The sequence below is a fragment of the Nerophis lumbriciformis genome, linkage group LG16, assembly GCF_033978685.3.
Source record: "Nerophis lumbriciformis linkage group LG16, RoL_Nlum_v2.1, whole genome shotgun sequence".
NCBI lineage: Eukaryota > Metazoa > Chordata > Actinopteri > Syngnathiformes > Syngnathidae > Nerophis > Nerophis lumbriciformis.
In genome coordinates, this window is record NC_084563.2 from 825,001 (window position 1) to 848,977 (window position 23,977).

Below are 23,977 nucleotides of genomic sequence, written 5' to 3' on the forward strand. Positions count from 1 at the left end.
TTTAGAAACAGATGTTGCCATTTAATCAGGGAAAGTCCAAATTAAAGCGTGGAACACTGTACAAGAGTACAGGTGTACGCGTTTTTCCTCATTGAGCCAAATTTAATTCTGTCTCTGTTTAATTCCTTGTTTCTTGTCTTGTTAAATAGATGTCATCAGTGTTTGAACCTGACAGACCTTTTCTTTGAACTGTTTGTGATCAAAGGCGATGGCTGTTTACGACCCCTGTCCCTTTAGAAACAGATGTTGCCATTTAATCAGGGAAAGTCCAAATTAAAGCGTGGAACACTGTACAAGAGTACAGGTGTACGCGTTTCTCCTCATTGAGCCAAATTTAATTCTGTCTCTGTTCAATTCCTTGCTTCTTGTCTTGTTTAATAGATGTCATCAGTGTTTGAACCTGACAGACCTTTTCTTTGAACTGTTTGTAATCAAAGGCGATGGCTGTTTACGACCCCTGTCCCTTTAGAAACAGATGTTGCCACTTAATCAGGGAAAGTCCAAATTAAAGCGTGGAACACTGTTCTAGAGTACAGGTGTACGCGTTTCTCCTCATTGAGCCAAATTTAATTCTGTCTCTGTTTAATTCCTTGCTTCTTGTCTTGTTTAATAGATGTCGTCAGTGTTTGAACCTGACAGACCTTTTCTTTGAACTGTTTGTAATCAAAGGCGATGGCTGTTTACGACCCCTGTCCCTTTAGAAACAGATGTTGCCATTTAATCAGGGAAAGTCCAAATTAAAGCGTGGAACACTGTAAAGAGTACAGGTGTACGCGTTTCTCCTCATTGAGCCAAATTTAATTCTGTCTCTGTTTAATTCCTTGCTTCTTGTCTTGTTTAATAGATGTCGTCAGTGTTTGAACCTGACAGACCTTTTCTTTGAACTGTTTGTAATCAAAGGCGATGGCTGTTTACGACCCCTGTCCCTTTAGAAACAGATGTTGCCATTTAATCAGGGAAAGTCCAATTTAAAGCGTGGAACACTGTAAAGAGTACAGGTGTACGCGTTTCTCCTCATTGAGCCAAATTTAATTCTGTCTCTGTTTAATTCCTTGCTTCTTGTCTTGTTTAATATATGTCATCAGTGTTTGAACCTGACAGACCTTTTCTTTGAACTGTTTGTAATCAAAGGCGATGGCTGTTTACAACCCCTGTCCCTTTAGAAACAGATGTTGCCATTTAATCAGGGAAAGTCCAAATTAAAGCGTGGAACACTGTAAAGAGTACAGGTGTACGTGTTTCTCCTCATTGAGCCAAATTTAATTCTGTCTCTGTTTAATTCCTTGCTTCTTGTCTTGTTAAATAGATGTCATCGGTGTTTGAACCTGACAGACCTTTTCTTTGAACTGTTTGTAATCAAAGGCGATGGCTGTTTACGACCCCTGTCCCTTTAGAAACAGATGTTGCCATTTAATCAGGGAAAGTCCAAATTAAAGCGTGGAACACTGTAAAGAGTACAGGTGTACGCGTTTCTCCTCATTGAGCCAAATTTAATTCTGTCTCTGTTTAATTCCTTGCTTCTTGTCTTGTTTAATAGATGTCATCAGTGTTTGACCCTGACAGACCTTTTCTTTGAACTGTTTGTAATCAAAGGCGATGGCTGTTTACGACCCCTGTCTCTTTAGAAACAGATGTTGCCATTTAATCAGGGAAAGTCCAAATTAAAGCGTGGAACACTGTAAAGAGTACAGGTGTACGCGTTTCTCCTCATTGAGCCAAATTTAATTCTGTCTCTGTTTAATTCCTTGCTTCTTGTCTCGTTAAATAGATGTCATCAGTGTTTGAACCTGACAGACCTTTTCTTTGAACTGTTTGTGATCAAAGGCGATGGCTGTTTACGACCCCTGTCCCTTTAGAAACAGATGTTGCCATGTAATCAGGGAAAGTCCAAATAAAAGCGTGGAACACTGTACAAGAGTACAGGTGTATGCGTTTCTCCTCATTGAGCCAAATTTAATTCTGTCTCTGTTTAATTCCTTGCTTCTTGTCTTGTTAAATAGATGTCATCGGTGTTTGAACCTGACAGACCTTTTCTTTGAACTGTTTGTAATCAAAGGCGATGGCTGTTTACGACCCCTGTCCCTTTAGAAACAGATGTTGCCATTTAATCAGGGAAAGTCCAAATAAAAGCGTGGAACACTGTGCAAGAGTACAGGTGTACGCGTTTCTCCTCATTGAGCCAAATTTAATTCTGTCTCTGTTTAATTCCTTGCTTCTTGTCTTGTTTAATAGATGTCATCAGTGTTTGAACCTGACAGACCTTTTCTTTGAACTGTTTGTAATCAAAGGCGATGGCTGTTTACGACCCCTGTCCCTTTAGAAACAGATGTTGCCATGTAATCAGGGAAAGTCCAAATTAAAGCGTGGAACACTGTACAAGAGTACAGGTGTACGCGTTTCTCCTCATTGAGCCAAATTTAATTCTGTCTCTGTTTAATTCCTTGCTTCTTGTCTTGTTAAATAGATGTCATCAGTGTTTGAACCTGACAGGCCTTTTCTTTGAACTGTTTGTAACCAAAGGCGATGGCTGTTTACGACCCCTGTCCCTTTAGAAACAGATGTTGCCATGTAATCAGGGAAAGTCCAAATTAAAGCGTGGAACACTGTACAAGAGTACAGGTGTACGCGTTTCTCCTCATTGAGCCAAATTTAATTCTGTCTCTGTTTAATTCCTTGCTTCTTGTCTTGTTTAATAAATGTCGTCAGTGTTTGAACCTGACAATTAGCGCCCTAGCGAGTTTTTCACAGTGCGGTAATCTGTCGCGGTTTCACGATAAATATGACATGCAACGGTAAGACTAACGGTGTGGTATTTGACCAGGGTTTATCCTGAATTCCCGATTTTGAGAAGCGATGACGAACCTGGTGGCCAGCTCGGCCACGCCGTTCCTCTGGCGGTACATGAAGAGGCTCATGCGCTCGGCCCTCATCATGAAGCTGAGGTGCCTCATCAGGTTGAAGACGGACTTCTCCATCTGCAGGTTGTCCTGGATGTCCCGCACCAGGTCGAACAGGACCTCGCTCTCCTCCACCATGCTCAGCTGGTGGAAGTGGCTGACGTCCACCGCCGTCCTGCGGGTGTTGTCCAGCAGCTCCGACACCACTTTGGGCCTGAAGTTGACGTCGTAGTAGTCTTTGGCGAACTGCGGGTTGGCGTCCAGGAACTGCTCGGCCGTGGCTGCGTCCACCATGGCTGACCGTGTCAAGAAGTCCTACGTTCAAAAGGACAACCTTCACGCCAAAACCACGTCTAAGATGGTCATTATTACCACATCATAACAATTACAACCAATCAGTGCTAGTCACTATTTAGTGCAGGGGTGTCCACGTTAGCTAATTATTCAAGTACACACCTTTTCGTCTAATATTTTGTTACTTGAGAAATGATACCTAAAAAAAAAAAAAAAAAAAAAAAAAAAAAAAACTATCATGCTAGTAATGTTAGCATGCTAGTTAATTTTTTTTTTTTTTTTTTTTTTTTTTTTTTAGCCAATTTTGCTGGTATACACCTCTCAATCACATTTTAGTACTTAATGCATGCTAATGTTAGAATCATATATAATGCTACTTGACAGATGCTACGGTTAGCATTTTAACATGCTAACAGTGGCGCGATAGATTTAAAAAAAAAACTAATTTAGCAGGTATATGTCTCATTGTTATATATTTTGGTATTTCACTAATGCTAACTGTAAGCATGTTTATGTTAGCATAGTACTGTTAGCATGCTAGTTTTTCCAAGCTAATTTTGCAGGCATACACCACAGTCATATTTTGATGTTTGATCCATGCTAACGTTAGCAGGCTAACATTTTAAACACATTTTTCCAAGTAATATATATTGGTACTTGCATGTGAGTTAGCATTTTGACATGCTATCATTAGCATGCTAAAAAAAAATTTTTTAAGCTAATTTATCACATTTACATTTTAGTGTCATATATTTTGGTATTTCACTAATGCTAACTGTAAGCATGTTTATGTTAGCATAGTACTGTTAGCATGCTAGTTTTTCAAGCTAAATTTGCAGGCATACACCACAGTCATATTTTGGTACTTGATCCATACTAACGTTAGCAGGCTAGCATCTTCAACACATTTTTCAAGTAATATATATTGATACTTGACGCCTGTTACAGTTACCATTTTAGCATGCTAACATTAGCAGGCTTGATTGTTTTAATTTAGCTGGTGTACACCCTAGTCGTGTTTGCTTTTTTGATGCATTAAAACGTTAGCAGGCTAGCGTTTTAAACAAATGTTTCGGTATGAACCTCAGAGTAACATATCTTGGTACTTGATGCATGTGAGTTAGCATTTTGACATGCTATCATTAGCATGCTAAATTTATTTTTTTAAGCTAATTTATCATGTTTACATTGTAGTGTCATATATTTTGGTATTTCACTAATGCTAACTGCATTGTTTATGTTAGCATAGTACTGTTAGCATGCTAGTTTTTCAAGCTAATTTTGCAGGCATACACCACAGTCATATTTTGGTACTTGATCCATGCTAACGTTAGCAGGCTAACATTTTAAACACATTTTTCCAAGTAATATATATTGGTTCTTGCATGTGAGTTAGCATTTTGACATGCTATCATTAGCATGCTAATTTTTTTTTTTTTTTAAGCTAGTTTATCATGTTTACATTGTAGTGTCATATATTTTGGTATTTCACTAATGCTAACTGTAAGCATGTTTATGTTAGCATAGTACTGTTAGCATGCTAGTTTTTCAAGCTAAATTTGCAGGCATACACCACAGTCATATTTTGGTACTCGATCCATGCTAGCATTAGCAGGCTAGCATTTTACACACATTTTTCATACACCACAGTCATATTTTGGTACTTGATCCATACTAACGTTAGCAGGCTAGCATCTTAAACACATTTTTCAAGTAATATATATTGGTACTTGACGCCTGTTACAGTTACCATTTTAGCATGCTAACATTAGCAGGCTTGATTGTTTTAGTTTAGCTGGTGTACACCCTAGTCGTGTTTGCTTTTTTGATGCATTAAAACGTTAGCAGGCTAGCATTTTAAACAAATGTTTCTGTATGAACTTCAGAGTAATATATCTTGGTACAGTTAGCATTTTGACATGCTATCATTAGCGTGATGGATTTTATTTTTTAGCTAATTTATCACAATTACATTTTCAGAGTAATATATTTTGGTATTTCATTCATGCTAACTGTAAGCATGCTATTGTGAGCATGTTTGCATAGAACTGTTAAAAGGCTAGCTTGTTTTTTAGGTCATTTAGCACATCGTTTTTGTAAGTTGACGCTATCTGGTCATCGTGCTAACTGTTAGCATTTCCTTTCGGCTTTGGCTCTTCAACGTTCACAAGTAATTTCCATCAAAACTGTATTTTCTAGTTGTTTGAGAAACAATCTACAGTATATATGGTGTTGGTTTTGAAGGTGATCACTATCCAAATGGACCCCGCATCCTTTGATTAGTCAGTCCGTGGCCCTATTTTGGTGGCTAAAACCTAAACCGACACCACACACTTGGATAAAAGACATGAAAAAGCATGTGATGTCCACCAGTTCAAAAAAGATCCAGATAGTGAGCACTTAATAAAGCAATCCCAGTGGAAACCCAAAGCAGGTACCTGATGAAGTTGCTGTGTTGTGAGTAATCCCTCTGTCCTCTCCCAGGGTCTGCAGGTGCATGAGCAGAAAGGATTACAAAGGTGCTTTTAAAGCATCACATGTGCACATAAGCTTGAGCCCAAATACAATCCTGGGATTACCACACCGTCTCCAGTTTTGTCTCATTGCCACGCTTTTGACTCTGGACCACTCTGCAACTGTCCAGTGCTTCTTTTCTATAGCCCAAGTCAGACACTTCTAGAGATTCTAGAGCACTACATGCTTCCATCTGTTGAAAAGCTCTATGGAAATGATGATTTCATTTTCCAACATGATCTGGCACCTGCCCAGATTGCCAAAACCACCAGTAACTGGTGTACTGACCATGGCATTACTGTCCTCCACTGGCCTGCCAACTCCCCTGACCTGAACCCCATAGAGAATTTGTGGGGTATTGTGAAGAAGAAGCTGAAAGACACCAGACCCAATAATGCAAATGAGCTAAAGGCCGCTATTGAAGCATCCTGGGCATCCATAAGACCTCAGCAATGCCACAGGCTGATTGCCTCCATGCCACGCCGCATTGATGCAGTAATCCATGCAAAAGGATTCCCAACCAAGTACTGAGTGCATTAATTGACATTTTCAAATGTTTGATTTTGTTTTGCTGTTATACATCTTTTTTTTTTTTACTTGGTCTGAGGAAATATTCACATTTTTTGAGATGGGATTTTTGAGTTTTCTTAAGCTGTATGCCATAATCAGCAATATTAAAATAATAAAAGGCTTGCAATATTTCAGTTGATGTGTAATGAAGCAGCAGCTCAGAGTACCCACCCTTTTTGGATTCACTCGAGGGAGTACTGGAGAGTGCTCCCCCGGGTGATTCCCTCGTTCTACTGGGGGACTTCAACGCTCATGTTGGCAGCGACAGTGAAACCTGGAGAGGTGTGATTGGGAAGAATGGCCGCCCGGATCTGAACCCGAGTGGTGTTTTGTTATTGGACTTTTGTGCTCGTCACAGATTGTCCATAACAAACACCATGTTCAAACATAAGGGTGTCCATATGTGCACTTGGCACCAGGACACCCTAGGCCGCAGTTCCATGATCGACTTTGTAGTTGTGTCATCGGATTTGCGGCCTCATGTTTTGGACACTCGGGTGAAGAGAGGGGCGGAGCTTTCTACCGATCACCACCTGGTGGTGAGTTGGCTGCGATGGTGGGGGAGGATGCCGGACAGACCTGGCAGGCCCAAACGCATTGTGAGGGTTTGCTGGGAACGTCTGGCAGAGTCTCCTGTCAGAGAGAGTTTCAATTCCCACCTCCGGAAGAACTTTGAACATGTCACGAGGGAGGTGCTGGACATTGAGTCCGAGTGGACAATGTTCCGTACCTCTATTGTCGAGGCGGCCGATTGGAGCTGTGGCCGCAAGGTGGTTGGTGCCTGTCGTGGCGGTAATCCTAGAACCCGTTGGTGGACGCCGGCGGTGAGGGATGCCGTCAGGCTGAAGAAGGAGTCCTATCGGGTTCTTTTGGCTCATGGGACTCCTGAGGCAGCAGACAGGTACCGACAGGCCAAGCGGTGTGCGGCTTCAGCGGTCGCGGAGGCAAAAACTCGGACATGGGAGGAGTTCGGGGAGGCCATGGAAAAAGACTTCCGGACGGCTTCGAAGCAATTCTGGACCACCATCCGCCGCCTCAGGAAGGGGAAGCAGTGCAGTGTCAACACCGTGTATGGTGGGGATGGTGCTCTGCTGACCTCGACTGCGGATGTTGTGGATCGGTGGAGGGAATACTTCGAAGACCTCCTCAATCCTACCAGCACGTCTTCCTATAAGGAAGCAGGGCCTGGGGAATCTGTGGTGGGCTCTCCTATTTCTGGGGCTGAGGTTGCCGAGGTAGTTAAAAAGCTCCTCGGTGGCAAGGCCCCGGGGGTGGATGAGATCCGCCCGGAGTTCCTTAAGGCTCTGGATGTTGTGGGGCTGTCTTGGTTGACAAGACTCTGCAACATCGCGTGGACATCGGGGGCGGTACCTCTGGATTGGCAGACCGGGGTGGTGGTTCCTCTCTTTAAGAAGGGGAACCGGAGGGTGTGTTCCAACTATCGTGGGATCACACTCCTCAGCCTTCCCGGTAAGGTCTATTCAGGTGTACTGGAGAGGAGGCTACGCCGGATAGTCGAACCTCGGATTCAGGAGGAACAGTGTGGTTTTCGTCCTGGTCGTGGAACTGTGGACCAGCTCTATACTCTCGGCAGGGTCCTTGAGGGTGCATGGGAGTTTGCCCAACCAGTCTACATGTGCTTTGTGGACTTGGAGAAGGCATTCGACCGTGTACCCCGGGAAGTCCTGTGGGGAGTGCTCAGAGAGTATGGGGTAACGGACTGTCTTATTGTGGCAGTTCGCTCCCTGTATAATCAGTGTCAGAGCTTGGTCCGCATTGCCGGCAGTAAGTCGGACACGTTTCCGGTGAGGGTTGGACTCCGCCAAGGCTGCCCTTTGTCACCGATTCTGTTCATAACCTTTATGGACAGAATTTCTAGGCGCAGTCAGGGCGTTGAGGGGATCTGGTTTGGTGGCTGCAGGATTAGGTCACTGCTATTTGCAGATGATGTGGTCCTGATGGCTTCCTCCGGCCAAGATCTTCAGCTCTCACTGGATCGGTTCGCAGCCGAGTGTGAAGCGACTGGGATGGGAATCAGCACCTCCAAGTCCGAGTCCATGGTTCTCTCCCGGAAAAGGGTGGAGTGCCATCTCCGGGTTGGGGAGGAGATCTTGCCCCAAGTGGAGGAGTTCAAGTACCTCGGAGTTTTGTTCACGAGTGGGGGAAGAGTTGATCGTGAGATCGACAGGCGGATCGGTGCGGCGTCTTCAGTAATGCGGACGCTGTATCGATCCGTTGTGGTGAAGAAGGAGCTGAGCCGGAAGGCAACGCTCTCGATTTACCGGTCGATCTACGTTCCCATCCTCACCTATGGTCAAGAGCTTTGGGTCATGACCGAAAGGACAAGATCGCGGGTACAAGCGGCCGAAATGAGTTTCCTCCGCCGAGTGGCGGGGCTCTCCCTTAGAGATAGGGTGAGAAGCTCTGTCATTCGGAGGGAGCTCAAAGTAAAGCCGCTGCTCCTCCACATGGAGAGGAGCCAGATGAGGTGGTTCGGGCATCTGGTCAGGATGCCACCCGAACGCCTCCCTAGGAAGGTGTTTCGGGCACGTCCGACCGGTAGGAGGCCACGGGGAAGACCCAGGACACGTTGGGAAGACTATGTCTCCCGGCTGGCCTGGGAACGCCTCGGGGTCCCACAGGAAGAGCTGGACGAAGTGGCTGGGGAGAGGGAAGTCTGGGCTTCCCTGCTTAAGCTGCTGCCCCCGCGACCCGACCTCGGATAAGCGGAAGAAGATGGATGGATGGATGGTGTAATGAATCCAGAATGTATGACATTTTTGTTTTTTTTAATTGCATTACAGAAAATAAAGAACTTTATCACAATATTCTAATTTTCTGAGACAGTCCTGTATATCTAATGTATCCATACATTGTTTATGTAGCATGTATATATAACCTCATCATATTGTTTCTTCAATTTAAAAATAGCTGACCCTTCTCTGGGATTATATTCCCAGTTTTGATCTGGGACGTCTGGTCACTTATAGCCAGTGACGTGCGGTGAGGTTGATGGCTGGTGAGGCACTGACTTCATCACAGTCAGATTTACAAACATATGAACCCTAAAGAGTATCTTATTCACCATTTGATTGGCAGCAGTTAACGGGTTATGTTTAAAAGCTCATACCAGCATTCTTCCCTGCTTGGCACTCAGCATCAAGGCTTGGAATTGGGGGTTAAATCACCAAAAATGATTCCGAGGCGCGGAGCCGCTGCTGCCCACTGCTCCCCTCACCTCCCAGGGGGTGATCAAGGGGATGGGTCAAATGCAGAGGACAAATTTCATTACACCTAGTGTGTGTGTGACAATCATTGCTATTTTAACTTAACTTTAACTTTACACATACAAACTGTAGCACACAAAAAAGCACATTTAATAAAAAAAACTTTTTATGGTCTTACCTTTACTTATAAATTAAGTCCACTTAAACTTTCCACGTGCAAGATTGAATCTATTTAAAAAAGTGTAACCGAGGGTTTATAAATGTGGCCTATACTGTATGAAACTACAAAATAACAAACACGGAGGCTCCAGTTTACACGAGGACCACTTTATTTACCTTCTTTCAAAAACCTCCGCAACGTGACATCACTTCCGCTCTTAGCGCCTTCAAAATAAGAGCTCAAGGCATATACTGTATAACAGCGCATAACAGGAACTTAACATCACAAAGAGGAAAGCCCATGAAAATAGGTTACAAAAGTTATTTAATAAGAAGCCAAAAAGTGCAAAAACAATAATGTTCGTGTTGGAGGAGTTGTGAATTAGGTACACCTGCAGTCTGCAGGTGTACCTAATGTTGTGGCCCTGCAGTCATTCACAACTCCTCCAACACCAACATTACTGTTTTTGCACTTTTTGGCTTCTTGTGAAATAATTTTTTAAAATAGATTCAATCTTGCACGTGGAAAGTTTAAGTGTGGGCTTTAGTTGATATAACAATTCTACGGCGGGGGTGCAGGAGGCGAGCCTCAGCCAGTGCGTCTTTCGCAGCCGTTTTATGATCGCTCAGCACAAGAAATACGTTCCACACATACAGTTGTTGACAAAATACACTGTACATTATATACCTCAGCTAACTAAACTATGGAAATGTATAATATAATTCATATAGCAATACAGTCTCACTGCACAGCAGGCCAGCAGTTAGCCGAGTCATTGCGCAATCCATGTTGAGGCACTGAGTGACGTGCCTCAACTGGCTGCTGATCACCGCACCGTCTCTTCTCAGTATTTGAACGGCAAATGTGAAAATTCAGCGATTTTGAATAAAAATAACCTAAAACTGGTGAGGTTAAATGGAAAATAACTTTATAGTATAATCACTGGATACATATAACAATTTAATTCATACTTGCCAACCTTGAGACCTCCGATTTTGGGAGGTGGGGGGTGGGGGCGTGGTCGGGGGTGGGGCGAGGTGTGGTTGGGGGCGTGGTTAAAAGGGTAGGAGTATATTGACAGCTAGAATTCACCAAGTATTTGATATATATATATATATATATATATATATATATATATATATATAAATATATATATATATATATATATTATCTACATCCTGAAAATATGCAAACAAAACTGTGTTTAGATAATTGATACTTCAAACTTGCATAAATATAACATGAATATAACATAACTTGGCTTCTGAGAGCTTCAAAATGTAATGAATAAAATGCTAAAGTTGTTGATAAACAAGCAATTATTTTAATAATTAAATATGGTCATTTTTAATGAATTATTATGATCATTTAAAATTTATTATTTCAAATATGTTTATTTTAATGTATAATTCTATGGCTGGATGTAATAAGGAGTCAGAAAAAATACAAATAAAAATACAATTAATTTTGATGTTTTTAGCAAAATATAGTAAAAATGTATTTATTTATTTATTTTTTTAAATTAATGAATATATTTATTTGTAGGTAAGGTAAACATAATAATACAATTTATCTCTAGTCTGGATGATTTAGTTCTTGTCACCCTGTTGTCCTCCCGTTGTGAAAAAAGGCTGTCCTCACTCAGGTCCGCATGGAGCTGGAGGGGGCGTGGCCTCCAGCTCCGGTTGAAAATCGGGAGATTTTCGGGAGAATATTTGTCCCGGGAGGTTTTCGGGAGATGCGCTGATTTTCGGGAGTCTCCCAGAAAATTCGGGAGGGTTGGCAAGTATGAATTAATTATATATTTTTCTTTTTACATTTTTTTTCTTTCCATGATGGCAGGTGAGGCCCCGCCTAGTGACTGCACGTCACTGCTTATAGCATCCATCCATTTTCTACCGCTTATTCCCTTTTGGGGTCGCGGGGGGCGCTGGAGCCTATCTCAGCTACAATCGGGCGGAAGGCGGGGTACACCCTGGACAAGTCGCCACCTCATCGCAGGTTTGCTTAACAGTAATATAATATTTTTATATGCTTATAGCATATAAAAATATTATATTACTGTTAAGCAAACTATGAATAATAAAACATGTGTGCTTTTATCATAGCTACACGTATGACAAAAAAGCGGGTGAAAATCAGTGTTATTCAGTGAGGTAAGATGAATTGAATATCATTGCTCCTGCCAAATGAATTGCACTGAGTGGAGCGGATCACCACTCCGAGATGGCGGCCCCGCGTCTCGTCAGCGCCAGTAGGCAGTACCCTTAGAAGATGTCTATGGTCGGCCATCTTGGACTCGCTCACGTGACCCGCCAATGTGTCACGTTGGCAGGTGACGTCATCACGCACGGCGCGTCCGCGGTGTCTCCGGTGAGGAAGTGGAGCAGAATGAAAGTAAATAAGTTGTCCCTCCGCTTGTGAAGTGTCGCCAGCGAGTCGAGCTCAGGTCAGTGACTTGCACGCAAACCTTTTACAACATCGACGCGTGTCAAAAAGTGCCACATTGGCTGCGCGAGTTTGACACGTTGAAGACTTGTTGACAAAGGCGCGCATTCATACTGAGAGAGTTAGTTGTGACGTCATCGTCCGATCTCCAACAGTCTATTTTTACTGACTTCTTTTTTTCAAACCAACTGTTAAATGTAGCGAGCTGTAGTGAATGGCAATGTCGTTTTAGTTTGATATACATTAGGAAATAAACGTGTGGGTGAAAATGAAGATATAGTTATGTTACATTAGTTTAATCAGGCTAAATTTTAGGATTTTATTTGGGGGCCCCTCCTTTTCCATTACGAAATGTCTTCACACTTTATATATGTCAACGATTTTTATGTCATTGGGTTTCTGTTTTGTGTTAAAACGAATTAATGGGACATTCCTTTTTAAATAATACTGCAAATTATACATTATACATTATTAAAACATAAATCTATCATTTGTCCGAGCTCAAATCTTACCGGGATTCGAACCCAGTTCATCTGCCTTGCTCATGTGGGGGTGGGAAGTGGCGAGGGATAGGTTTGCGGTAAACTAATCATATTCAGTCATTCATTAATTGACATTTTATATCTGCTTCTTTACACCAAACGAGACAGATCGTGTTCTGCTTGAGGGGCCACATTTTGCTGGGCGACATTTTGACCTCGAAATTATTGCTCATAAACAATATTATTGTCAACATTATTTGTAATAATAATGCAAGTACACCCTTTTAAATGCAAGCAACTTGTATTCTTCTCTTCTTTGATACTTGACATTAGTTTTGGACGATACCACACATTTATGTATCGATCCGATACCAAGTAGTTACAGGATCATACATTGGTCATATTCAAGGGACATATTTACTGACTTTATAAACATAATATGCACTTTATAAACAGGAAAAAAGATGTAATCATAGTAGTATGGACAAGATACGCTCCTGTACTTGGTATCATTACAGTGGATGTCAGGTGTAGATCCACCCATGGCATTTGTTTACATTGTGACGGCGGTGAGCTATTGTATCCTCCTACGGTGTGTAGTGAAGCATGTTTAGCTATACCTCGTCCTCCAGTGATAATAATACGTGTAAGAAATGTACTTTATTTGTCGCCATAGTGATTTAGAAGTAGCTAAAACACTGTGGATGGACGTTAGCCGCGAGCTCGCTAGCCATGTCTTAAAGCACCTCTTCCTGTTTCAGTGTTATAACTTCACCTTTATCTTTACTTTTTTACACCAACATGCGTCCGTTCTCCCTTTTCTGTCTACACACTGTGTCTGCTTGTAAGTACTCTGTGTGTGTGCGCTGCCCAACATGCTCCTAAAACCAGCAATGTCAAAACGTGACGACACACATACATACATACTGTAAGCTTCGTCTACTTACAGTCCCACAGATTCATGCTGGAAGCCAGTTGCGCCGATGACAGGGTTTTAATATGTTTTCACACTTCTCCAATAGATACTTTTGTGTTGACTTTCCAATCCTCCTTTAGGCCGCTCACTGTTAAAGACAACAGATGATTAGATGAACACGTACCACCTGTGCAAATCTTAATCATCTGCCGGCTGTGTCTCACCGTCAGCACATGCCACGCCCCCCGTCTGATGGCGCTCTGTTTTCAGCACCTTGGACAGAGGCGGTGACCTTTTCTCCTGCAAGCGCGCCGATCACATTCCCTTTCCACACATACCTACACACATATATATATAATTTGTATTATATATGTATGTGTGGGAAAAAAAATCACAAGACTACTTCATCTCTACAGGCCTGTTTCATGAGGGGTTCCCTCAATCATCAGGAGATTTTAATGGGAGCATTCACATACCATGGTTTATATAGGGCACAGAGTGGGTGGGTACAGGCTGGCGTAGGGGCGTGGTGATTGGCTCATGTGTTACCTAGGAGGTGTTTCCGTCTGTGGCGGCATGCTGATACAATTTCGCTGCGCTTGTTGAGGGATGACAGGTCTGGACGGTATATAATAAACAGTTTCTCTTTCAAGCATAGGTTGCATCTTTTATTACCACTATTGTAAGGTGTGCTGGATGCAAGAATTTGCCATGTTATTGAATATTCAACATTATTGTCTTTGAGGTCCCAAATGAGTTTGCTGAGTTCTGTGGTATTCCGCAGGTTTTGGTTCCTGAAAGAAGCCTTGTGATTGTTCCATCTGGTTTTAAACTCTCCCTCGGTTAATCCTACATATGTGTCGGATGTGTTAATGTCCTTGCGTGTTACCTTAGATTGGTAAACAACTGATGTTTGTAAGCACCCCCCATTGAGAGGGCAATCAGGTTTCTTGCGGCAGTTGAAGCCTTTGTTGGTTTTGGGGTAGCTCTGTCCGGGGGCCGACGGCTCATTTGCAATTGTTTTGTTGTGGTTTGAGATGATTTGTCGTATATTGTTCATACAGCTGTAGCTCAATTTAATGTTGTTCTTGTTGAATACTTTTCTTAGGGTGTTGTCTTTGGGGAAGTGTTTGTCGATCAGAGTGAGGAATTTGTGTCCAATGTTAGTTGAGACGTTTTTGCTGTATGGGGGGTTGTACCAGATGATGTTTCGTTTTCTGTTCTTTTTTGGTTGGTTTCCTGGCGTGGGTTCATAGGTGAGGGTGAAATTGTATCCGCTTTCATCAAGGGCTTTTTGGTACGGGGGGGTTGCTTGGTCAAATTCAGCTTTGCTAGATGACAGCATCGATAGCCTTTTATTAATTCCGGTAGGTATTCTTTTCGTGGTGGTGGGTGGGTGGTTGCTGTCATGGTGCACGTATTGGAGTGTTGTGTTGGATTTCGTGAATGGTTGGTAGCTGTTATTTCTCAGGTTGAAAGTGACGTCGAGGAAGTTGACGGTTTTCTTGTTGGCTTCAATCAGCCTACGGATCACGTGTGATTTTTTTTCTCACACATACATATATTGCGCTCTACTACGGTATCGAGCACTATTTTTTGGATAACCTTATTAAGACATATAATTTGTATTATATATATTTTTAGGCCATATTAATGCAACCAGAATCTATTTCCCACAAATAATGAAATAATGGCAGTATAAAGAATGTAGGTACTTTAGAAATATAAATCATCTGTTGTGGGGTCAAGCTGTGGCCCTCATAAAACGTTTGTCAAGTGTCACATTTCAACGCTCTCAACTGCCGACTTGTGTTGACCGCAGAGCGGAGCCGGACGATGCCTCATGGAGACGCGTCAGAGGACAAGGCCGAGAGCGAGCAGCACCGGCCGCTCATGCTGGAAAGAGTGGAGGAAGGAACATCTCCCGGCTGTTGGACTGCGGCGTCGCGGCGGCTGAAGAAGCACTGCTCCTGCTCGCCACAGAAGGTCAAGGCCAAGATCCTGGACTTCCTTCCCATCCTAAAATGGCTGCCACACTACCAGCTGAAAGACTGGATCCTGGGCGACGTCATGTCCGGACTCATTGTGGGAGTCCTGTTGGTCCCGCAGTCCATCGCCTACGCCTTGCTGGCTGGTCAGGACCCCATCTATGGGCTCTACACCTCCTTCTTCTCCTCCATCATCTACACCATCCTCGGCACCTCCAGGCACATCTCTGTGGGCATTTTTGGGGTTCTGTGCCTGCTGGTGGGCCAGGTGGTGGACAGGGAGCTGGCGTTGGCAGGGTACCTCGCAGAGGACTTCAACACCAACAACAGCGCCGCCCTCCTGGCAGCTCATGGGAACGGCAGCGCGGTGGCGCAGTGTGACCGGAGCTGCTACGCCATCGCCGTGGGGGCGACGGTCACGTTCACCGCTGGGATTTACCAGGTACGGCCGCTGTTTCACCTTGGTCAAGAGTCACTTCCTGCTTACTGCTCCACCTTGGTCATGCTTCACTTCCTGTTTACTGTTCCACCTTGGTCGAGTGTCACTTCCTGTTTACCACTTCCTGTATACTGTTCCACCTTGATCGAGCGTCACTTCCTGTTTACTGTTTCACCGTGGTCATGCTTCACTTCCTGTTTACTGTTCCACCTTTGTCGAGCATCACTTCCTGTTTACCACTTCCTGTATACTGTTCCACCTCGATCGAGTGTCACTTCCTGTTTACTGCTCCACCTTGATCGAGAGTCACTTCCTGTTTACTGTTCCACCTCGATCGAGAGTCACTTCCTGTTTACTGTTCCACCTTGGTCACACTTCACTTCCTGTTTACTGTTCCACCTTGATCATGCTTCACTTCCTGTTTACTGTTCCACCTTGGTCATGCTTCACTTCCTGTTTACTGTTCCACCTTGGTCGAGCGTCACTTCCTGTTTACCACTTGCTGTATACTGTTCCACCTTGGTCAAGTGTTACTTCCTGTTTACTGTTCCACCTTGGTCGAGCGTCACTTTCTGTTTACCACTTGCTGTTTACTGTTCCACCTTGGTTGAGCGTCACTTCCTGTTTACTGTTCCACCTTGGTTGAGTGTCACTTCCTGTTTACCACTTCCTGTTTACTGTTCCACCTTGGTAATACGTCACTTCCTGTTTACCACTTGCTGTTTACTGTTCCACCTTGGTCGAGCGTCACTTCCTGTTTACCACTTGCTGTACACTGTTCCACCTTGGTCAAGCGTCACTTCCTGTTTACCACTTCCTGTTTACTGTTCCACCTTGGTCATGCTTCACTTCCTGTTTACTGTTCCACCATGGTTGAGCGTCACTTCCTGTTTACCACTTGCTGTATACTGTTCCACCTTGGTCAAGCGTCACTTCCTGTTTACTGTTCCACCTTGGTCGAGCGTCACTTCCTGTTTACCACTTGCTGTTTACTGTTCCACCTTGGTTGAGCGTCACTTCCTGTTTACTGTTCCACCTTGGTAATGCGTCACTTCCTGTTTACTGTTCCACCTTGGTAATGCGTCACTTGCTGTTTACTGTTCCACCTTGGTCGAGCGTCACTTCCTGTTTACCACTTCCTGTTTACTGTTCCACCTTGATCGAGCATCACTTCCTGTTTACCACTTTCTGTTAACTGTTACACCTAGGTCGAGCGTCACTTCCTGTTTACTGTTCCACCTTGGTCGAGCGTCACTTCCTGTTTACCACTTCCTGTTTACTGTTCCACCTTGATCGAGCATCACTTCCTGTTTACTACTTTCTGTTAACTGTTACACCTAGGTCGAGCGTCACTTCCTGTTTACTGTTCCACCTTGGTCGAGCGTCACTTCCTGTTTACCACTTCCTGTTTACTGTTCCACCTTGATCGAGCATCACTTCCTGTTTACCACTTTCTGTTAACTGTTACACCTAGGTCGAGCGTCACTTCCTGTTTACTGTTCCACCTTGGTCGAGCGTCACTTCCTGTTTACTGTTCCACCTTGGTCGAGCGTCACTTCCTGGTTACCACTTCCTGTTTACCTCTGGTCCTCTCCTTCAGGTGCTGATGGCTGTTTTCCAGGTGGGCTTCATCTCAGTCTACTTGTCCAACCCCCTCCTCAGCGGCTTCGCCACCGGAGCCTCCCTGACCATCCTCACCTCCCAGGTCAAGTACCTCCTGGGCCTGAAGCTCCGCAGGCCCCAGGGCTGGTTCACGCTGATCAAGACCTGGTTGGGTCTGCTGGCCAACGTGGGCCAGACCAACCTGTGCGACCTGCTGACCAGCCTGGTGTGTCTGCTGCTGCTGGTGCCCACCAAGGAGCTCAACTACCGCTTCAAGGCCAAGTTGAAGGTAAAAGGAAGTGCGGCTACTCCTTGGTCACCATGTTGGTAGTTATAGTTAACACTTCCCCCACTTTAAGAGCAGATGTTGGTAGTTATGGTTAGCCCAGAATCAAAGATGTCACAGGAAGTAGCCTTCTTGCTGACATACTGGAAACAAATCAAGCGCATTTACTGCTTCAGTTTTCTTTCACTTTCAGTCTGGTTTTGACTTCCTGTTCCTTCTTCAGGCTCCAATCCCCTTTGAGCTCTTTGTGGTCATAATCGCCACACTGGCGTCTCATTTCGGCCGTTTCCACGTGGAGTACGGCTCAGAGGTGGCCGGGGAGATCCCCACGGGCTTCCTGCCGCCGCAGATGCCGTCGTGGTCCCTCATCCCCAACGTGGCGGTGGACGCCTTCTCCATGGCGCTGGTGGGCTTCGCCATCACGGTGTCGCTGTCGGAGATGTTCGCCAAGAAGCACGGCTACCAAGTGGACGCCAACCAGGAGTTGTACGCCATCGGCTTCTGCAACCTCCTGCCGTCGTTCTTCAGCTGCTTCACCAGCAGCGCCGCCCTGACCAAAACGCTGGTCAAGGAGTCGACGGGCTGCCAGACGCAGGTGTCCGGGCTGGTCAGCGCCGTGGTCCTGCTGCTGGTGCTGCTGGTCATTGCGCCGCTCTTCTATTCCCTCCAGAAGTGAGTCGCGTACATTCGGGAAGGGGTCTCGTGTGAGAGGAAAAGAGGGGGGTCACAGAACACATTTTAAAAAGGCTCTACTCTAAAAGTTGTCCTGTACTTTCTTCCTGGTCTAGGTGCGTGCTCGCCGTCATCATCGTGGTCAACCTCCGCGGCGCTCTGCGGAAGTTCGCCGAGGTGCCTGGCATGTGGCGCGCCAACCGGGTGGACGCCTCCATCTGGTTGATCACCATGGCGACCTCGGCGCTGGTCAACACGGAGATGGGTCTCCTGGTGGGGGTGCTGGTGTCCGCCTTCAGCGTCCTGGTGCGAACCCAGCGCGCGCAGGTGCTGGAGCTGGGCCGCGCCCCCGGCAGGGACCACTACGAGGCCCTGGCCTCGTACCAAGGCCTGCACACTCACCCGGGAGTGGCCGTGGTCAGATACCCCGCCCCCGTTTACTACGCCAACCAGACTCTGTTCAGGAAGTCTTTGTACCGCCGCGTGGGGCTGGACCCCGTGGAGGAGAAGACTCGCCGCGTCAAGCTTGAGAAGAAGTCCAAAGACAAGGAAGGAGTCCAGGACGCTTTGCGCTTGGAAGACGGCGAAAGTGCCGCCAGTGTCACTTTGAGGCTGGACAAGAAATCTCAGAGCGCTTTACGAGGATTAGTGCTGGACTGCAGCGCCATCTTGTTCCTCGACGGCGTCGGTGTCAACACCCTGAAGGAACTACGCAAGGATTACGCCGAGCTCGGGGTCACGGTGGTCCTGGCTCAGTGCAACACCGCCGTCCTGGACGCTCTTCAGCGAGGGGGATACATCCCGGAGAGGGACGACGGGGTGGTTTTCTTCACCATCGCAGACGCCGTCCATCACGTGCAGCACGCGTCCACGCCAAATGGCGACGCCGGAAACTGAGGTTTACTGATGATGTGTTTACAAATGCTGAGGCAGTTACTGAAAGTGGCAAATTATTCACCAACGTTATTCTTTTACAATCACAAATAAGTCCTGGTTCAAAGTCAAAAATACTTTTTTAAAATTCTACATATGCAGTAACTATTTTTGCAATACTTTTTATATGCACCTTTTGTATGGGAGGTTGTTTTCAAAAAACTGGAACATGTCATTTCCGTAGAAAAATTTACAGAAATGCTGAAGAGCCAAAGTCGAATATAAATGCTAACAGTCAAGTAACAAACATGAGGAAAAAAGAAGCTAGCATGCTAGTGTTAGCATGCTAGCTTCTTTTGCCATTGTGCCGGGCCCCAAATGTACGTTGGTAAACCTCACTCCCTGACAGCCTTAAGAACAGCGCAAGTTATCGGGTTGCTAGCCAAGGCTTTTAGCTCAAGAGCAAGCACGCTCATTGCTGATGCCGGACGAACAGAAAAGCAGGGACTGAACCGGGCGGGTTACAACGGTGCCGTGACCCGGACCAGAGTGAGGTTTCAGGGGGTGAGTGTAACGAATGCCAGCCAGTGTTCCAGGCCCAAATGTACGTTGGTACACCTCACACTCTGACAACCTTAAGAGCAGTGCAAGTTACCGAGTTGCTAGCTCAGGCTTTTAGCTCTGTACCTAGCACGCTCCTTTTTCATGCCGGACGACCCAGGTTTAGTCACCGGCGGAACTTAAAAAGCAGGGTGCTGTGACCCGGACCAGAGTGAGGTTTTAGGGGGTGAGTGTAACGAATGCCAGCCAGTGAGTCCGGTCCAAATGTACGTCTGTAAACATCACTCACTTAAGAGCAGTCCAAGTTACCAGGTTGCTAGCCCAGGCTTTTAGCTCGTCTCCGATGCCGGACGAACCAAGGTTTAGTCCCGGGCGGAAGAGAAAAGCAAGGACTGAACTGGGTGGGTTACAACGGTGCCGTGACCTGGACCAGAGTGAGGTTTTAGGGGGTGAGTTTAACGAATGCCAGCCAGTGTTCCAGGCCCAAATGTACGTTGGTAAACCTCACTCCTTGACAACCTTCAGAGCAGTGCAAGTTACCGGGTTTCTAGCCCAGGGTTTTAGCTTAATAGGTATGCGTGCTTATTTCTGATGCCGGACGAACAGAAAAGCAGGGACTGAACCGGGTGGGTTACAACGGTGCCGTGACCCGGACCAGAGTGAGGTTTTAGGGGGTGAGTATAGCGAATGCCAGCTAGTGAGCCCGGCCCAAATGTACGTTGGTAAACATCACTCACTTAAGAGCAGTCCAAGTTACCAGGTTGCTAGCCCAGGCTTTTAGCTCGGCAGCTAGCACGCTCGTCTCCGATGCCGGACGAACCAAGGTTTAGTCCCGGGCGGAATAGAAAAGCAAGGACTGAACTGGGTGGGTTACAACGGTGCCGTGACCCGGACCAGAGTGAGTTTACCGGATGCCAGCCAGTGTTCCATGCCCAAATGTACGTTGGTAAACCTCACTCCTTGACAACCTTAAGAGCAGTGCAAGTTACCGGGTTTCTAGCCCAGGCTTTTAGCTTAATAGGTATCCGCGCTTATTTCTGATGCCGGACGAACAGAAAAACAGGGACTGAACCGGGCGGGTTACAACGGTGCCGTGACCCGGACCAGAGTGAGGTTTTAGTGGGTGAGTGTAACGAATGCCAGCCAGTGAGCCCGGCCCAATTGTACGTTGGTAAACATCACTCCCTTAAAAGCAGTGCAAGTTACCGGGTTGCTAGCCCAGGCTTCTAGCTCGGTAGCTAGCACGCTCGTCTCCGATGCCGGACGAACCAAGGTTTAGTCCCGGGGCGGAAGAGAAAAGCAAGGACTGAACCGGGTGGGTTACAACGGTGCCGTGACCCGGACCAGAGTGAGGTTTTAGGGGGTAAGTTTAACGGATGCCAGCCAGTGTTCCATGCCCAAATGTACGTTGGTAAACCTCACTCCTTGACAACCTTAAGAGCAGTGCAAGTTACCGGGTTTCTAGCCTAGGCTTTTAGCTTAATAGGTATCCGCGCTTATTTCTGATGCCGGACGAACAGAAAAACAGGGACTGAACCGGGTGGGTTACAACGATGCCGTGACCCGGACCAGAGTGAGGTTTTAGTGGGTGAGTGTAACGAATGCCAGACAGTGAGCCCGGCCCAATTGTACGTTGGTAAACATCACTCCCTTAAAAGCAGTGCAAGTTACCGGGTTGCTAGCCCAGGCTTCTAGCTCGGTAGCTAGCACGCTCGTCTCCGATGCCGGACGAACCAAGGTTTAGTCCCGGGGCGGAAGAGAAAAGCAAGGACTGAACCGGGTGGGTTACAACGGTGCCGTGACCCGGACCAGAGTGAGGTTTTAGGGGGTAAGTTTAACGGATGCCAGCCAGTGTTCCATGCCCAAATGTACGTTGGTAAACCTCACTCCTTGACAACCTTAAGAGCAGTGCAAGTTACCGGGTTTCTAGCCTAGGCTTTTAGCTTAATAGGTATCCGCGCTTATTTCTGATGCCGGACGAACAGAAAAACAGGGACTGAACCGGGTGGGTTACAACGATGCCGTGACCCGGACCAGAGTGAGGTTTTAGTGGGTGAGTGTAACGAATGCCAGACAGTGAGCCCGGCCCAAATGTACGTTGGTAAACATCACTCACTTAAGAGCAGTCCAAGTTACCGGGTTGCTAGCCCAGGCTTTTAGCTCGGCACCTAGCACGCTCGTCTCCGATGCCGGACGAACCAAGGTTTAGTCCCGGGGCGGAAGAGAAAAGCAAGGACTGAACCGGGTGGGTTACAACGGTGCCGTGACCCGGACCAGAGTGAGGTTTTAGGGGGTGAGTTTAACGAATGCCAGCCAGTGTTCCAGGCCCAAATGTACGTTGGTAAACCTCACTCCTTGACAACCTTAAGAGCAGTGCAAGTTACCGGGTTTCTAGCCCAGGCTTTTAGCTTAATAGCTAGCACGCTAATTTCTGATGCCGGACGAACAGAAACACAGGGACTGAACCGGGTGGGTTACAACTGTGCTGTGACCCGGACCAGATGAGGTTATAGGGGGTGAGTGTAACGAATGCCAGCCAGTGAGCCCGGCCCAAATGCACATTGGTAAACATCACTTCCTGACAACCTTAAGAGCAGTGCTTGTTACCGGGTTGACACTGCAGGCTTTTTGCTTAGTAGCTAGCACGCTCTTTCATGCCGGACGACCCAGGTTTAGTCCCGGGCAAAGCAGAAAAGTAGGGACTGAACCAGGCGGGTTGTACCAAACGGAATGTTCCGTAGCAAAACGGCAATAATGAATACATGTATGTATTAGGTGGTTAGTTTCTACGGTTACTCCGCAGGCCGGCGGTATTTCCCCGCTGCGACCTTTTTGTAGAACGCCAAACGTGTTACTGACGTGTTTCTGCCGAAATGAGGGATTATAGTTTATGAACCTTGCATGCAGTAGTTGGACAAAGCCTGACGAGTTCTGCGGGTGTCACGTCAGTTTGAGTGTGTCCGCACCTCGTGACACTTGGCAAACACGGGAGGGAGCGGAGCAAAGGTCCCGTTCAGGCGAAGCATCCGCCTCTTTATTGGTTTTGTTGGACGTACCACCTCTGGAGGGGGAATATATCCGCCAAAGCGTCCATGTCAATCATTAATCATGCAAGACTTTTGTTTCTGCAACCAAACTTGACGTGTGAAACTACCTCACTCAGTCAAACATGCTGGTTTTTTTTATATGCTACAAGCCCATTGTTGTTGTTGTTGTTGTTGTTGTTGTTTAATCTGTCCGTCAAGCATGCATCGCAATTCGGACACGGAGGATTCTAAAATCGCTTAGTAAAAGTCAATAATCGATTAAATAAATGTAAATAAAGCAATGTAGACAGTTCTAAAAGTTGTCTGACTGCACCTCACCAAGAGATCCCAGCAGATCCTTTATTTTCGGGCACTTATGTTACAGTTTTTGAACACATTTTCATTCATTTAATTAACTAATTTAACTCTTATTACAAATGTTTTTTAAAGTTGCAAATGATAAATACTTACTTAGTGAAACACACACACACACACACACACACACACATATACAGGTAAAAGCCAGTAAATTAGAATATTTAGAAAAACTTGATTTATTTCAGTAATTGCATTCAAAAGGTGTAACTTGTACATTATATTTATTCATTGCACACAGACTGATGCATTCAAATGTTTATTTCATTTAATTTTGATGATTTGAAGTGGCAACAAATGAAAATCCAAAATTCCGTGTGTCACAAAATTAGAATATTACTTAAGGCTAATACAAAAAAGGGATTTTTAGAAATGTTGGCCAACTGAAAAGTATGAAAATGAAAAATATGAGCATGTACAATACTCAATACTTGGTTGGAGCTCCTTTTGCCTCAATTACTGCGTTAATGCGGCGTGGCATGGAGTCGATGAGTTTCTGGCACTGCTCAGGTGTTATGAGAGCCCAGGTTGCTCTGATAGTGGCCTTCAACTCTTCTGCGTTTTTGGCTCTGGCATTCTGCATCTTCCTTTTCACAGATTTTCTATGGGGCTAAGGTCAGGGGAGTTGGCGGGCCAATTTAGAACAG

General features: G+C 45.6%; 2 protein-coding genes across 2 annotated transcripts in view; one reads left to right on the forward strand and one right to left on the reverse strand.

The window, feature by feature from the left end:
* The window catches only part of LOC133616934 (rod cGMP-specific 3',5'-cyclic phosphodiesterase subunit alpha-like), a 123,394-nt gene that overhangs the window by 69,273 nt on the left and 30,144 nt on the right, over nt 1-23,977 (reverse strand). Inside the window, exons 3-5 of the mRNA XM_061976504.1 lie at nt 13,540-13,656; nt 5,630-5,678; nt 2,863-3,212 (exon numbers count right to left, since the gene is read on the reverse strand). Of these exons, the coding sequence (XP_061832488.1) occupies nt 2,863-3,191 (329 nt within the window). The 5' untranslated portion in view covers nt 3,192-3,212; nt 5,630-5,678; nt 13,540-13,656. The remainder of the gene's footprint in view (nt 1-2,862; nt 3,213-5,629; nt 5,679-13,539; nt 13,657-23,977) is intronic.
* slc26a2 (solute carrier family 26 member 2) lies at nt 11,998-20,793 on the forward strand. The gene is made up of 5 exons (XM_061976505.1): nt 11,998-12,111; nt 15,331-15,938; nt 17,536-17,826; nt 18,047-18,495; nt 18,612-20,793. Exons 2-5 carry the CDS (start codon nt 15,345-15,347, stop codon nt 19,390-19,392), a joined length of 2,115 nt encoding a protein of 704 aa, XP_061832489.1. The 5' UTR covers nt 11,998-12,111; nt 15,331-15,344; the 3' UTR covers nt 19,393-20,793.